This window comes from Salmo salar, chromosome ssa10, assembly GCF_905237065.1.
Source record: "Salmo salar chromosome ssa10, Ssal_v3.1, whole genome shotgun sequence".
Taxonomy (NCBI): domain Eukaryota; kingdom Metazoa; phylum Chordata; class Actinopteri; order Salmoniformes; family Salmonidae; genus Salmo; species Salmo salar.
In genome coordinates, this window is record NC_059451.1 from 93175180 (window position 1) to 93190396 (window position 15217).

General features: G+C 47.3%; 1 protein-coding gene across 1 annotated transcript in view; it reads left to right on the forward strand.

Moving 5' to 3' along the window:
• LOC123723755 (semaphorin-3ab-like) overlaps window positions 1-14911 on the forward strand; it is a 62411-nt gene extending 47500 nt beyond the window's left edge. Inside the window, 12 exon segments of the mRNA XM_045688233.1 lie at window positions 7631-7773; window positions 8689-8803; window positions 8978-9047; window positions 9213-9357; window positions 9524-9743; window positions 9833-9924; window positions 10055-10096; window positions 10819-10976; window positions 11856-11923; window positions 12037-12182; window positions 14020-14256; window positions 14259-14911. Coding sequence (XP_045544189.1) covers window positions 7631-7773; window positions 8689-8803; window positions 8978-9047; window positions 9213-9357; window positions 9524-9743; window positions 9833-9924; window positions 10055-10096; window positions 10819-10976; window positions 11856-11923; window positions 12037-12182; window positions 14020-14256; window positions 14259-14558 — 1736 coding nt within the window. The 3' untranslated portion in view covers window positions 14559-14911.
• The last annotated feature ends 306 nt before the right edge of the window (window positions 14912-15217 follow it).

Here is a 15217-nt window from a genome sequence, read left to right on the forward strand (position 1 = left end):
CATTCTCAGTTCTCAGTTCAGTGAACTATGCTTGCATGATGAAAAACCTTGCTTGAGTACTGAAGACTTGTGTTAGCTCCCCAAGTTGATACCCAGGCTATAGCTCAGCAAGCTAACAGTCTGTTGGCATGCAGACCAGTCTGATTTAATGCATTTCGTCTCAAATTGAGACAGAAAGTGTTTCAAAGACAGAAACTAAAAAGACAGAGACAGAAACTGAGACATCAAGTTTTTCACATAGTAAGAGAACAAAGGAGACATACAGAGAAGACAGAGAAGCGTGAGAGGGAGGACAAAAGAAGGAGGGAAAGGGAATAACAAGAATAGGCAGCATTAAGTTTAAATCCTCCATGATTGACATGGCTGTAGTGGGGGAGTGGTAGCAGACACAGTGGCTCGATTGCAACGAACAGGCAGAACTTAACACGCTCCTGAGGTTACCGCTGGATTTCTTAAAACACTATGAATGGGAAATTACATGCACCTGTGGCCTAAATTAAACTGCATTGCAACGAAAAACCCACAAGGATAGACCAACAGATCAATTGATCTCTCGTTGTTACCATGTCAAGAATTTATGCCAATAACTGTATGCGGACAGCTGGTCTGGATTCTTCACTCTTGCCCCCAATGAAATATCGACTCACTCTGTGTGCAATATATCACGACTCAGGATATGACGCAGATGCAGACACAGGAGGCGGATAGTTCGATACTATTTATTATACAAAGGGGCATGCAAAGGCCAGGTCGAGGGCAGACAGAGGTTCTTAATCCAAAGCACGGTCAAACAGGGACAGAACGGCAGGCAGGCTCAGGGTCAAGACAGGCAGATAGGTCAGATTTGGGAAGACTAGAAAAACAAACTTGAGAGCAGGAGAAACGGGAAACACGCTGGTAAGACCTGACAAGACAAGACGAACTGGCACAGACAAACAGAAAATGCAGGTATCAGTACACAGGAGATAATGGGGGAAAATGGGAGACACCTGGTGGGGGGTGGAGACAAGCACAAGACAGGTGAAACAGATCAGGGTGTAGCAGTACCCCCCCTCCCTCCTCATCCCGGGGCGCAACCTGGAGTCCTAACTGGGCACATAGCTTGTTGACCGGGGTGCCGGAACTCAGTGATGAGGGCTGGGTCCAGGATGTTCCTAGAGGTAACCCTGCACCTCTCCTCCGAGCCATAACCCTCCCAGTCAACCAGGTACTGGAATCCCCTGCTCGAGGGGATCCCCTGCCCAGCACCATGAGCTGGGCAGTCTCCTTGGCTGAGGGCAACTTGGGAAGGGGAATAAAATGGCCAGCTTTGGAAAACCTATCCACCGCCATTAGGATGGCGGTATTCCCATCTGACGGCGGGAGACCAGTGATGAAGTCCAAGGAAATATAAGACCAGGGGCGATGAGGAACCGGGAGTGGTTGAAGGAGGCCCTCCAGAGCTTGCTGCGGAGTCTTATTGTCAGAACACGCAGTGTAGCCGGCGACGAACTCTGAGACGTCAGAAACCATGGTGGGCCACCAAAAACGTTGTCGGATGAAAGCCAAAGTCCGACGGGAGCCAGGATGGCAGGTGAGTCTGGAGGAATGGGCCCGTTCCAGGACCGGAGAATGGACAGAGTCTGGGACAAACATCCAGTTAGCATGTAGGAGAGTGAATAATAGCCTTGAGCCTGCCTTGAGTTGAGGCACAAGGCGGTTCAGACATATTCCAGATTCTTATGGTCAGTCCGACAGTAAGAATGGATGCCCCCTCTAACCAGTGCCTCCACTCCTCCAACACCATCTTAACTGTGAGTAGCTCTCAATTTTTCACATCATAGTTCCTCTCAGCTGGGTTAAGACGATGGGAAAGGAAGGCACAGGGATGCAGCTTTTAGTCCTGGGCAGAACACTGGGACAGGACAGCCCCTACTCCGACGTCAGAGGCATCGACCTCCACCACAAACTGATGGGACGGGTCCGGATGGATTAAGATGGGAGCTGTAGTGAATCGATGCTTGAGATCTGAGAATGCCCGGTCTGCTGTTGGAGACGATATGAAAGGAACCTTGGGAGAGGTGAGTGCTGAGGAAGGAGGAAGCCAAGGTGCTGTAATGCCGGATGAAGCGGCGGTAGAAATGTGCAGATCCCAGAAAATGTTGCAGCTGCGCTCTGGATGTGGGTTGAGGCCAATCCACCACCGCTCTCACCTTGTCAGAATCCATCTGAATATTTCCTGCACCGATGACGTATCCTAGGAAAGAGATGGTGGAGCGATGGAATTCACGTCTCTGCTTTAACAAACAGCTAGGTCTCCAGGAGATGCTGGAGGACCTGTTGGACGTGGGGGACGTGCACTTAAGCTGACTGGGAAAAAATGAGGAGGTCGTCGAGGTAGACAAACACGAACTGGTTCAACATGTCGCGGAGCACATCATTGACAAGGGCCTGGAACACTGCGGGAGCGCTGGACAGTCCGAATGGCATCACTAGGTACTCATAGAGCCCGCTATCCATGTTAAAGGCTGTCTTCCATTTGTCTCCTTCCTGTATCCGAACAAAATAGTAGGTGTTCGAAGGTCCAACTTCGAGAAGATGGTAGCCCCCTGGAGAGGTACGAAAACTGAGGAGATGAGTGGTAACGGTTTTTAACCATGATATCATTAAGGCCCCGGTAGTCAATACACGGAAGCAGGGTTTTGACCTTTTTCTCCACAAAGAAGAACCCTGCGCCAGCAGGGGAGACAGATGGATGAATACTCCCTGCCGCAAGAGAGTCCCCAATGTACTTCTCCATAGTCTTGGTCTCCGGACCCGACAGGGAATAAATTCGGCCCCCGAGGTGTTGTAGTACCCAGGAGGAGGTCGATGGCGCAGTCGTAGATTCGATACGGAGGAAGAGATGCGGTGCTTACCTTGTTGAAAACCTCCTGGAGGTCCTGGTACTCCGCAGGAACAGCGGAGAGATCCGAGACTTTTCCCAAGCCCACAAAAAGACGTTCCCGGGGCAGGCTGTGCTAACTTCAGACAATGTGCATGACAGAACGGACTCCAACACATGATAGATCTAGTAGCCCAGTCGATCAGAGGATTGTGCCTCTGGAGCCATGGAAACCCCAAAACCATTGGTACATAAGGGGATTCAATGAGTAGGAACTGCATAGACTCACTGGGATTACCTGACACTCGCAGGTTGATAGGAACCGTATTGTGGGTAACTCTGCCAATAAAGTGCCCATCCAGCACAGTGACATCCATGGGAATGGAAAGGGGTTGTGTGGAGATACCCAGCTCCAACACTAGCGTAGTGTCCATAAAACTCTTGTCGGCCCGAGTCAATGAGCAGCCAGAGAGATTTGGACCGGTCACCCCACAGCAGGATGGCATGAAGAGGGGTACGAGTAAGGGGAGATTGGAAACTCCCCGTACGGCTCACCAGCATATTCATACTACTGATGAGCCTGGTCTTTTAATGGACAGGTTGATATGTAATGTCCTGTTGTACCACAATACAGACAGCTCTTGCTGCTCAGTCTGTGCAAGCATTCAACAGGAGACAATCTAGCCCTCCCCAGTTGCATAGGCTCCAGAGGAGATAAGTCTGTGATTCTCGAGGGAATTCGGGTGACATCGGATTCTCTCAGCCCTGTAGACTTCGGGAACTTCCGGGATTTCTCGGAGGCGAGGTGGGAATCGTGGATGAGCGAGTGTGGCCAGGAATAGCGCTCCTCCTCTCCCTCCTACTTTCCCGTAGCCGCCCATCGATCCGTATGGTCAAAGCTATGAGAGAGTCGAGATCCATGGGCAGCTCCCAGGCTGCGAGCTCATCAGATATCACCTCCGATAATCCATGAAGGAACGTGTCGAACAGGGATTCAGGGTTCCAGGCACTCTCGGCGGCAAAAGTGCCAAAATACACTGCATAGTCTGCCACAGTACAGGAGTCTTGATGCAGTTGAAGAAGCTTCCCAGCAGCCTCTCTTCCGGACAACGGAGAATCAAACACCTTTCTTACCTCCGCCACAAACTCCAGACTGAGGCAAACGGCGGATTGTTGCTTCCACACCGCTGTAGCCCAGGCAAGTGCTCTCCCGGACATGAGAGTTATCAGGTACACTATCTTCAAGCAATCCGAGGGAAATGAAGAAGGCTGCAGCTCGAAGATGAGGGAGCACTGGGAGAGAAACGCCTGGCAGGTTCCTAGATCTCCAGCATAGTGCTTCGGAGGAGGTAAGTGGGGTTCACAGAAAGCCGGGGTAGGCTGGGGAGAAATGTCACTGGTTACTGAGATTCTAGAAGGTTACCATAGTGGCTTTCTGCCTGGTAGTTAATCCGCGGAATAGCTCCAGTAATGCATTGAAAGCATGGTCAGGGTGTTCTGCCATGGTCTGGAGTCTTTCCATAAGTCTTTGAAGGAACTCCTCGTTGCTTCCAATGGTGGCTGCTTGGGAGGAGACAGCGTTGCGGAGCTGGTCCGAGTCTGCTGGGTCAGTCATGGCCAGTTCGTACTATCACGGCTCAGGATATGAACCAGATGTAGACACAGGAGACGGATAGTTCCATATTATACAAAGGGGCAGGCAAAGTGAAGGTCGAGGGCAGGCAGAGGTTCGTAATCTAAGGCAGGGTCAAACAAGGACAGAACAGCAGGCAGGCTCAGTGTCAGGACAGGCAGATAGATCAGATCCGGGAAGACTAGAAAAACAAAGTTGAGAGCAGGAAAAATGATAAAACACGCTGGTAAGACCTGACAAGGCAAAACGAACTGGCACAGACAAACAGAAAATGCAAGTATAAATACACAGGAGATAATGGGGACAAATGGGAGACACCTGCTGGTGGGTGGAGACAAGACAGGTGAAACAGATCAGGGTGTGACACCATAATAGTGTTAAACATTATTTTTTAATGACTACCTCATCTCTGTACCCCACACATACAATTTTCTGTAAGGTCCCTCAGTTGAGCAGTGAATTTCAAACACAGATTCAACCACAAAGACTAGGGAGGTTTTCCAATGCCTCTCAAAGAAGGGCACCTATTGGTAGATGAACAAAAAGACATTGAATATCAAATCAAATCAATCAATCAAATTTATTTTTATATAGCCCTTCGTACATCAGCTGATATCTCAAAGTGCTGTACAGAAACCCAGCCTAAAACCCCAAACAGCAAGCAAAGCATGTGAAAGAAGCACGGTGGCTAGGAAAAACTCCCTAGGAAAAACTCCCTAGAAAGGCCAAAAACCTAGGAAGAAACCTAGAGAGGAACCAGGCTATGAGGGGTGGCCAGTCCTCTTCTGGCTGTGCAGGGTGGATATTATAACAGAACATGGTCAAGATGTTAAAATGTTAAAATGTTCATAAATGACCAGCATGGTCAAATAATAATAATCATAGTAGTTGTCGAGGGTGCAACAAGCACGTCCGGTGAACAGGTCAGGGTTCCATAGCCGCAGGCAGAACAGTTGAAACTGGAGCAGCAGCACGGCCAGGTGGACTGGGGACAGCAAGGAGTCATCATACCAGGTAGTCCTGAGGCATGGTCCTAGGGCTCAGGTCCTCCGAGAGAAAGACAGAAAGAGAGAAAGAGAGAATTAGAGAGAGCATATTTAAATTCACACAGGACACCGGATAAGACAAGAGAAATACTCCAGATGTAACAGACTGACCCTAGCCCCCGACACATAAACTACTGCAGCATAAATACTGGAGGCTGAGACAGGAGGGATCAGAAGACACTGTGGCCCCATCCGATGATACCCCGGACAGGGCCAAACAGGCAGGATATAACCCCACCCACTTTGCCAAAGCACAGCCCCCACACCACTAGAGGGATGTCTCCAACCACCAACTTACCGTCCTAAGACAAGGCCGAGTATAGCCCACAACGATCTCCGCCATGGCACAACCCAAGGGGGGGCGCCAACCCAGACAGGAAGACCACGTCAGTGACTCAACCCACTCAAGTGACGCACCCCTCCCATGGACGGCATGGAAGAACACCAGTAAGCCAGTGACTCAGCCCCTGTAAAAGGGTTAGAGGCAGAGAATCCCAGTGGAAAGAGGGGAACCGGCAAGGCAGAGACAGCAAGGGCGGTTCGTTGCTCCAGCCTTTCCGTTCACCTTCGCACTCCTGGGCCAGACTATACTTAATCATAGGACCTACTGAAGAGATAAGTCTTCAGTAAAGACTTAAAGGTTGAGACTGAGTCTGCGTCTCTCACATTGGTAGGCAGACCATTCCATAAAAATGGAGCTCTATAGGAGAAAGCCCTACCTCCAGCCGTTTGCTTAGAAATTCTAGGGACAATTAGGAGGCCTGCGTCTTGTGACCGTAGCGTACGTGTAGGTATGTACGGCAGGACCAAATCGGAAAGATAGGTAGGAGCAAGCCCATGTAATGCTTTGTAGGTTAGCAGTAAAACCTTGAAATCAGCCCTTGCCTTAACAGGAAGCCAGTGTAGGGAGGCTAGCACTGGAGTAATATGATCAAATTTTTTGGTTCTAGTCAGGATTCTAGCAGCCGTATTTAGCACTAACTGAAGTTTATTTAGTGCTTTATCCGGGTAGCCGGAAAGTAGAGCATTGCAGTAGTCCAGCCTAGAAGTAACAAAAGCATGGATTAATTTTTCTGCGTCATTTTTGAGCATGGTGAAGTTACAACAAAGATACAGGCGTCCTTCCTAATTCAGTTGCCAGAGAGGAAGGAAACTGTTCAATGATTTCACCATGAGGCCAATGGTGACTTTAAAACAGTTACTGTTTAATGGCTGTAATAGGAGAAAACTGCAGATGGATCAACAACATTGTAGTTACTCCACAATACTAACCTAAATGATTAAAGTGAAAAGAAGGAAGCCTGTACAGAATAAAACTATTCCAAAACATGCATCCTGTTTGCAATAAGGCACTAAACTCCAAAAAACATGGAAAATACATGTACTTTACGTCCTGAATACAAAGCGTTATGTTTGGGGCAAGTCCAACACATCGTATTACTGAGTACCACTCTTCATATTTTCAAGCATGGTGGTGGCTGCACCATGTTATGGGTATGCTTGTCATCAGCAACGACTAAGGAGTGTTTTAGGATAAAAGGAATAGAGCTAAGCACAGGAAAAATCCTAGAGGAAAACCTGTTTCAGTCTGCTTTTCAACTGACACTTAGAGACAAATTCACCTTCAGAATTGGAAACTAATAAAATAATAAGAATTGACTACACTATCAACAGTAGTATTCCATTCATACAACATGTCGGATAAATTGCCAGAATAGATTTTCTGTGTCAAATAGATAAATCGCTCTTAGTCTGCTCATAAAGTAGGACTAAGTTGTTCCGATGATACTGTAACACCATCCAGAGGGCAAAATGGTCTTGAAAAATATTGGCTGCAATCAAGACTAAAAGATAACCTTGACATCCACGTCAGGGAACGGTAAATTGCTGCCAAATTTTGGTTGCAATTGAGATCAGCTGTGCGGGTGATGTTAGCATGTATTGATGGTTTAATAACAATAAATCAGCTGATGATAATCTGGTGACTTTTGATGGTTGCAATTGGCCCACTATGTTTAGCGATTTACTGGGGAAGAAGTTTCTGATTCCCATTTCATAATTTCTTAAATATTATATATTTATGTGTAGATCCCAGGTTTGTGAGTGTCCATCTGATCCCAGAGAGTGACAACCCCGAGGATGACAAGATCTACCTGTTCTTCAGAGAGAACGCTATGGATGGGGAACACGCAGGGAAGGCTACACACGCACGAATCGGACAGCTCTGCAAGGTACTGTACACATTCAGAACACAAACACATTCAGACACCTCAGACTAAAACAGCTCCCTCTATCTCAAACAGAGTTGATGAATGAAAGGGATTTCCAAAATGGATGCTTTCCTAACCAGTTGTCTCTCTCCTCTCAGGTTATATTTAGGTTTGTTGTGCTTGGTGTGGTTCTCTTACTGAGGAAAACCTGAGAGAGAGAGGTGGTTTAAAAATGACACTGGAGCCAGAGAGAGAGAGTAAATAACAATGGTGGTACTGTTACAAAAGGATTCTTCAGCTGTCCCTGTAGGAGAACCCTTATTGGTTCCAGGTGCAACCCTTTTGTGTTCCATGTAGAACCCTCTGTATAAAGGGTTCTACATGGAACCCAAAAGTGTTCTACCTAGATCCAAAAATGGTTATTCAAAGGGTTCTCCTATGGGGACAGCCAATGTCTTCTAGATTGCACCTTTTTTTCTGAGTGTAGGATGATGGCTGGTATTGGCAGAGACTGGTGTCTCCTCTGTCACCCTTTAGCCTGCCCAACACACACAATTACACACACAGACACGGACACACACGCACCCTTCCAGCCTGATCTCTCAGTATGTGAGGTATCTGCTTTTCTCTACACAACACAATACATTCATTATTCATAATGCCATATACATTTAGGCGGAGCATATTTGGGGCGTCAGTCTTAATAGACCGTCAAAAATCACTGGGAGCCTGTATTCTGTCGATGTGTGCAGAAAAACAAAGTCACTTTTGTTTTGATAACATATTATGAGAATTTGTAAGACAGCTGCATTAAGCCATTGTTGTCTTTTCAGGTGTCAGTCATAGTTAATATAACAAAATGCAGTTACTGTATTGCAGTATTGTTTTGTGGGGGATGTAGTAAATGTTTGGACTCTGGTGTGTTTCCTCTATCAGAATGACTTTGGAGGCCACAGGAGTTTGGTGAATAAGTGGACTACTTTCCTGAAGGCCAGACTGGTGTGTTCTGTACCTGGACTCAATGGCATAGACACACACTTTGACGAACTACGTGAGTGTTTACATCAGCCTTTGTGTTGCATGTTATGCGTGTCTGTGTGGCTGGAAAAGGGGGCTGTAGTGTGTGAGAGTGTGTTTTGGGCAAACAAATATCACATGTATACCAGTCTACTGTATTCGGTTTATTCCCGACACTAACTCTTCTTTTGGTTGTTTTTGTTCTCAGAGGATGTGTTTCTGATGAGCGCTAAGGATCCTAAGAACCCCACCATCTATGCAGTGTTCACTACATCCAGGTACTTACTTCGGTCAGCCACCTGTCTGTCTACACTCCCATTGGAGAAGTATGGATCCTGCAGAAGATTTTTGTAGTAGATGTGTATCTCTAATTGATTAACTTCTCTCTCTCTCTCTCTCTCTCTCTCTCTCTCTCTCTCTCTCTCTCTCTCTCTCTCCCTCAGTAACATCTTCAAGGGCTCAGCAGTGTGTTTGTACAGCATGGCAGACATCAGAAGGGTGTTTCTAGGTCCCTATGCCCACAGGGACGGCCCTAACTATCAGTGGGTTCCCTTCCCTGGACGGGTACCATACCCACGACCTGGCACGGTGAGGGCATGACGGGGTCTTTGGGTGGAGGAGGGGAGGGACACACTTTACATAAAGGGGCTATACATAAGACATCCATACCACCTTTATAACATTTTGTATTGTAAACTAGTGGAAGACATGAAGGTAAGGATCCACATAGTAATGGATGTTTTTTAATCCACAGTGCCCCAGCAAGACATTCGGAGGATTTGATTCAACAAAGGACTTGCCTGATGATGTCATAACATTTGCGAGAGGACACCCAGCGATGTTTAACCCCATCTATCCCATCAACAACCGACCAATCATAGTCAAGACCGACACGGACTACCAGTTCACACAGATAGTGGTGGACAAAGTGGAGGCTGAGGACGGACAGTATGACGTCATGTTCATAGGCACAGGTACACACACACACACACACACACACACACATGCACATATGTGCACACACACACACTAAGAATGTGTGTATGTTGCTTCTGCATTGTAGATATGGGTAAAGTGCTGAAAGTGGTGTCAATCCCCAGAGGGTCCTGGCATGACCTGGAAGAGGTTCTACTGGAGGAGATGACTGTGTTCAGGGTAGGTCACTCCTACTGCTATCAGATCATGTTTATGTTAAAGTCCTACAGCTAAAACAACATCACAATTATTACTTTATCAAAATATGGGTTTGTAACATTTGGGACATTTCTCATGTATTTTGTCCTAGGAGCCAACTGCTATTACAGCAATGGAACTCTCCACGAAGCAGGTAACCAATGCTGATCATATTCCTCATGACGTGAAGAGAACAGGAAAAGTAATGGGTGTACTAGGCAGTCCTACATTATAGAATCATGGCCTTAGTGAAGCTAGAGACACCTAACACAGCCCATGTCATACAGATCCACCCTCTAAACAGAGATACATCATATTTCTGACAGGCAGAGTCAGCTACATTCATATGTAATGAAGTAGTGGTGCTTCTAGGTGAGTGTATCGCACTAGTAGTCAGCTTTCATCAACACAAACAAGTGTTTTACACCCCAACTTGCTGTACACACTGAGCTGCAGAAGAGAGGGACACTACTATAGAAGAATTTAACTCAATTGTATCTATGCTATTTATACAATGGAATTGTGTTCTTAGTACAGACTTGATGTGACCTGTCAACATCATGGGTAACACCTAGCCTGAGGACTGTATAAGGACAAAATCAACACTTGTTAGAAGACGTTAAAATGATGCTGACTGTCTAAGACGGATGTCTACTGTTAGGATGTCAACCAACAGATCTCTTGTGATAATACCAGGGGAGGAAGACAATGGTAGAAGTACTGTGCTGTAGAATCCTTCACCTGTAATAATATGATGAGGCCTTCTTTTACTGTACTGTACCAGGCACTGAGAACCTTTCTAAACCATTTACATTTGCATAATGCCCAAAAATATGGTATCAGGTATTTAGAATGTTTCCTGTTCTGTTTCTACAGCAACAGTTGTACCTAGGCTCAGAGCTGGGCATATCCCAGATGCCTTTGCATCGCTGTGAGGTGTACGGGAAGGCGTGTGCTGAGTGCTGTCTAGCTAGAGACCCTTACTGTGCCTGGGATGGGACCGAGTGCTCACGATACTTTCCCATGGCCAAGAGGTACACACACACACACGCACACACACACACACACACACACTCATCGCATAGTGAATATTCAAGCACTATTTATCCCATTCAAAGACTGTAAAGAATGAGTACATTGTGTACAGAAAATGAGATCTGTTAGCCCTGAAGATAGCCAGGTCACATTTCTCCCTAAGACACAGAAACGTACCCTGAGCTGTGTTTACTGGCAATGAGAACTAATGTTAGTCATATCTGCAGGCAGACTGTTTGGGTGAATGCAGGGTGAAATAAAGTGTTCGAGGTTCTAGCTGTTCATGGGAGGGGCGGTGTGTGTGTGTGTGTGTGTGTGTGTGTGTGTGTGTGTGTGTGTGTGTGTGTGTGTGTGTGTGTGTGTGTGTGTGTGCACTGTAGCCTCCCACCCACGCATAAAGTCTCCGTTGGGTTATTGATTTGAGCTTTAGCCTGAAGGTCTCATATTTCTACATATTTTACACTCTGAATACTCTGATACTCTCAGAGAGAACAGACCTGTGGGGAAGGGAATATATGTGAGAGAAGACACTTGTTCTTTCTCAATGAATAAATCTCTGTTCTATTTCTCACTCTGGATATTCCATTGTTTATTCAGTCATTGTTTACAATACATGTGTGTGTTTCGAATCCATCCCCTCTGTATCCTTGGCTGAGAGTAACTGTGTTAGTCAGGCTGTGTAAAATAGCTATGAGGGACTGATTGATTGGATTCCTCAGCCACCCTGTAATTAGAACTAAGCCGGTCTACAGTGGTATGAAGCTCACTGGTGTTAGCTAATCTGCCTGGCTGGCTCACAACCACAAGTACAGCACATCCAAAACCACACACACGCACGTGCATACTCGCAAACTGACTGTTGACGTGTGTTTTTACAGGAGGACAAGGAGACAGGACATCAGGAATGGAGACCCTTTAACCCAGTGTTCAGACCTGCAGCCTCATGGTATGTATTCACAAATAAACCTCCTCATGGAAGATTCCTCTCTTCCCTTCACATTATAATGGTGCTGAGTTCACGTTGTGTTCACAGTATGATCTCTGTGTGTGTCCCTGTAGATAACCTGAATGGGCAGCCCACGGTGCTGGATAAGACAGTGTATGCTGTGGAGAACAGCAGTACGTTCCTGGAGTGTAGCCCCAAGTCCCAGAGAGCACTCACCTACTGGCAGTACAAACAAGTCAACGACGACAGGAGACAAGACGTATGAAACCACCGTACACTAGTCCTTACACATAACACAGCATTTCAATCATGATGTCCATCAAATGACTGGTACACTGTTCAGTACATTATATACTGCTCAAAAAAATAAAGGGAACACTTAAACAACACATCCTAGATCTGAATGAAATAAATAATCTTATTAAATACTTTTTTCTTTACATAGTTGAATGTGCTGACAACAAAATCACACAGAAATAATCAATGGAAATTCAATTTATCAACCCATGGAGGTCTGGATTTGGAGTCACACTCAAAATTAAAGTGGAAAACCACACTACAGGCTGATCCAACTTTGATGTAATGTCCTTAAAACAAGTCAAAATGAGGCTCAGTAGTGTGTGTGGCCTCCACCTGCCTGTATGACCTCCCTACAACGCCTGGGTATGCTCCTGATGAGGTGGCGGATGGTCTCCTGAGGGATATCCTCCCAGACCTGGACTAAAGCATCCGCCAACTCCTGGACAGACTGTGGTGCAACGTGGCGTTGGTGGATGGAGCGCGACATGATGTCCCAGATGTGCTCAATTGGATTCAGGTCTGGGGAACGGGCGGGCCAGTCCATAGCATCAATACCTTCCTCTTGCAGGAACTGCTGACACACTCCAGCCACATGAGGTCTAGCATTGTCTTGCATTAGGAGGAACCCAGGGCCAACCGCACCAGCATATGGTCTCACAAGGGGTCTGAGGATCTCATCTCGGTAACCAATGGCAGTCAGGCTACCTCTGGTGAGCACATGGAGGGCTGTGCGGCCCCCCAAAGAAATGCCACCCCACACCATGACTGACCCACCGTCAAACCGGTCATGCTGGAGGATGTTGCAGGCAGCAGAACGTTCTCCACGGCGTCTCCAGACTCTCACGTCTGTCACGTGCTCAGTGTGAACCTGCTTTCATCTGTGAAGAGCACAGGGCGCCAGTGGCGAATTTGCCAATCTTGGTGTTCTCTGGCAAATGCCAAACATCCTGCACGGTGTTGGGCTGTAAGCACAACCCCCACCTGTGGACGTCGGGCCCTCATACCACCCTCATGGAGTCTGTTTCTGACCGTTTGAGCAGACACATGCACATTTGTGGCCTGCTGGAGGTCATTTTGCAGGGCTCTGGCAGTGCTTCTCCTGCTCCTCCTTGCACAAAGGCGGAGGTAGCGGTCCTGCTGCTGGGTTGTTGCCCTCCTACGGCCTCCTCCACGTCTCCTGATGTACTGGCCTGTCTCCTGGTAGCACCTCCATGCTCTGGACACTACGCTGACAGACACAGCAAACCTTCTTGCCACAGCTCGCATTGATGTGCCATCCTGGGTGAGCTGCACTACCTGAGCCACTTGTGTGGGTTGTAGACTCCGTCTCATGCTCCCACTAGAGTGAAAGCACCGCCAGCATTCAAAAGTGACCAAAACATCAGCCAGGAAGCATAGGAACTGAAAAGTGGTCTGTGGTCCCCACCTGCAGAACCACTCCTTTATTGGGGGTGTCTTGCTAATTGCCTATAATTTCCACCTGTTGTCTATTCCATTTGCACAACAGCATGTGAAATTTATTGTCAATCAGTGTTGCTTCCTAAGTGGACAGTTTGATTTCACAGAAGTGTGATTGACTTGGAGTTACATTGTGTTGTTTAAGTGTTCCCTTTATTTTTTTGAGCAGTGTATAAATGACTGCATACTGTATTACAAATACTAGGTACTGTGTCTGAGCTGCATATCTACAAAGAATATTGAACATATGGATCTCAAATGTGGTGTTGTTTATCTTAGTATGTAAGATACAATTAAGTCAAGTGAAGCAAACTTTGTTCTATTACTCCTCTGTGCAGATCAAAGCAGAGGATCGTTTTGTCCGTACGGAGCAGGGCCTACTGATCCGCACATTGAACAAAAAGGATTCTGGGACGTATGTGTGCCAGGCTGTAGAACACGGCTTCATGCAGACGCTCCTAAAGGTCACCCTGGAAGTCATCGACACCGAACGCCTTGACGATCTCATTCACCGTGATGACGAAACCACCACACACACCGCTGCCACACACACCACCCCTGGGACACGCCCCCAGCCCGGGAATCGCCCAATCAGAAGCTATGGTACCGTGACTTCCTGTCGTTAGTGAACCACCCGACCCTGAACAGCGTGGATGAGTTCTGTGAGCAGGTGTGGAAGAGGGAAAAGAAGCAGAGGAGGCAGAAAGCACACCTATCCCAACAGGTCCAGCTACACCAGCAGCAGCAGGGCCTCGTGCACGCTCACACCCACGTGAACGCCCATGGGCTTGCGGCCAAGTGGAAACACCTGCAGGAGAGGCAGAAGGGTCGCAACCGTCGGACCCACGAACTGGAGAGAGCCCCCCGCAGCGTCTGACCTCGCACCGTCTAAATCCCCTGACCCCCCCTGACCCCCAACCCCTAATCCATGTACACTGTCCTCATCCTCAGATCCCCCCTGAACCTCCTCCCCTGCCTCATCTCTCCTTACAGAGATAAAGACTCGTTCCACACTGACTTTGTACAGAGAATCTCAACTGGAAAAAAGGCAATATCTAGCCCTGGTCTGTGCGGGTAGGCTGCGTGGCCACCCATGTTTACAGTGACACGGCACAGAGACAAAGGATGTTACAGGACACAAGATGATACAGTACTATTCTATAGTCTCAGCTGGCCTCTGTAGCCCCAGCACCATGGAGGGACAGTGTTAGCCAACATGTGGACTGGACTCCACATACTGCAGAATAACTTATTGAAAACATGGCTCTGTCTCCACTGTAGTGTAGCCTTGTTTGTTAGTCGTGTCTCGTTATTGTTGTCCACCCAGATATAGTAGGTAGCTTCTCCTAACAACCACTATCTTGGAACAAGGGATGATAGTGTTCGATGAAATGACGGAGCAGGGATGGACCTCGTGTGTATCACAAGGACATAACTACATACAGGTCATGTAAAGCACAACAGTTTGATGTTGATTGGATTCTATGAGAAATGAAGAGTCCTAAGGAGAGAGGAGGATGACTGAGCACTGCAAGA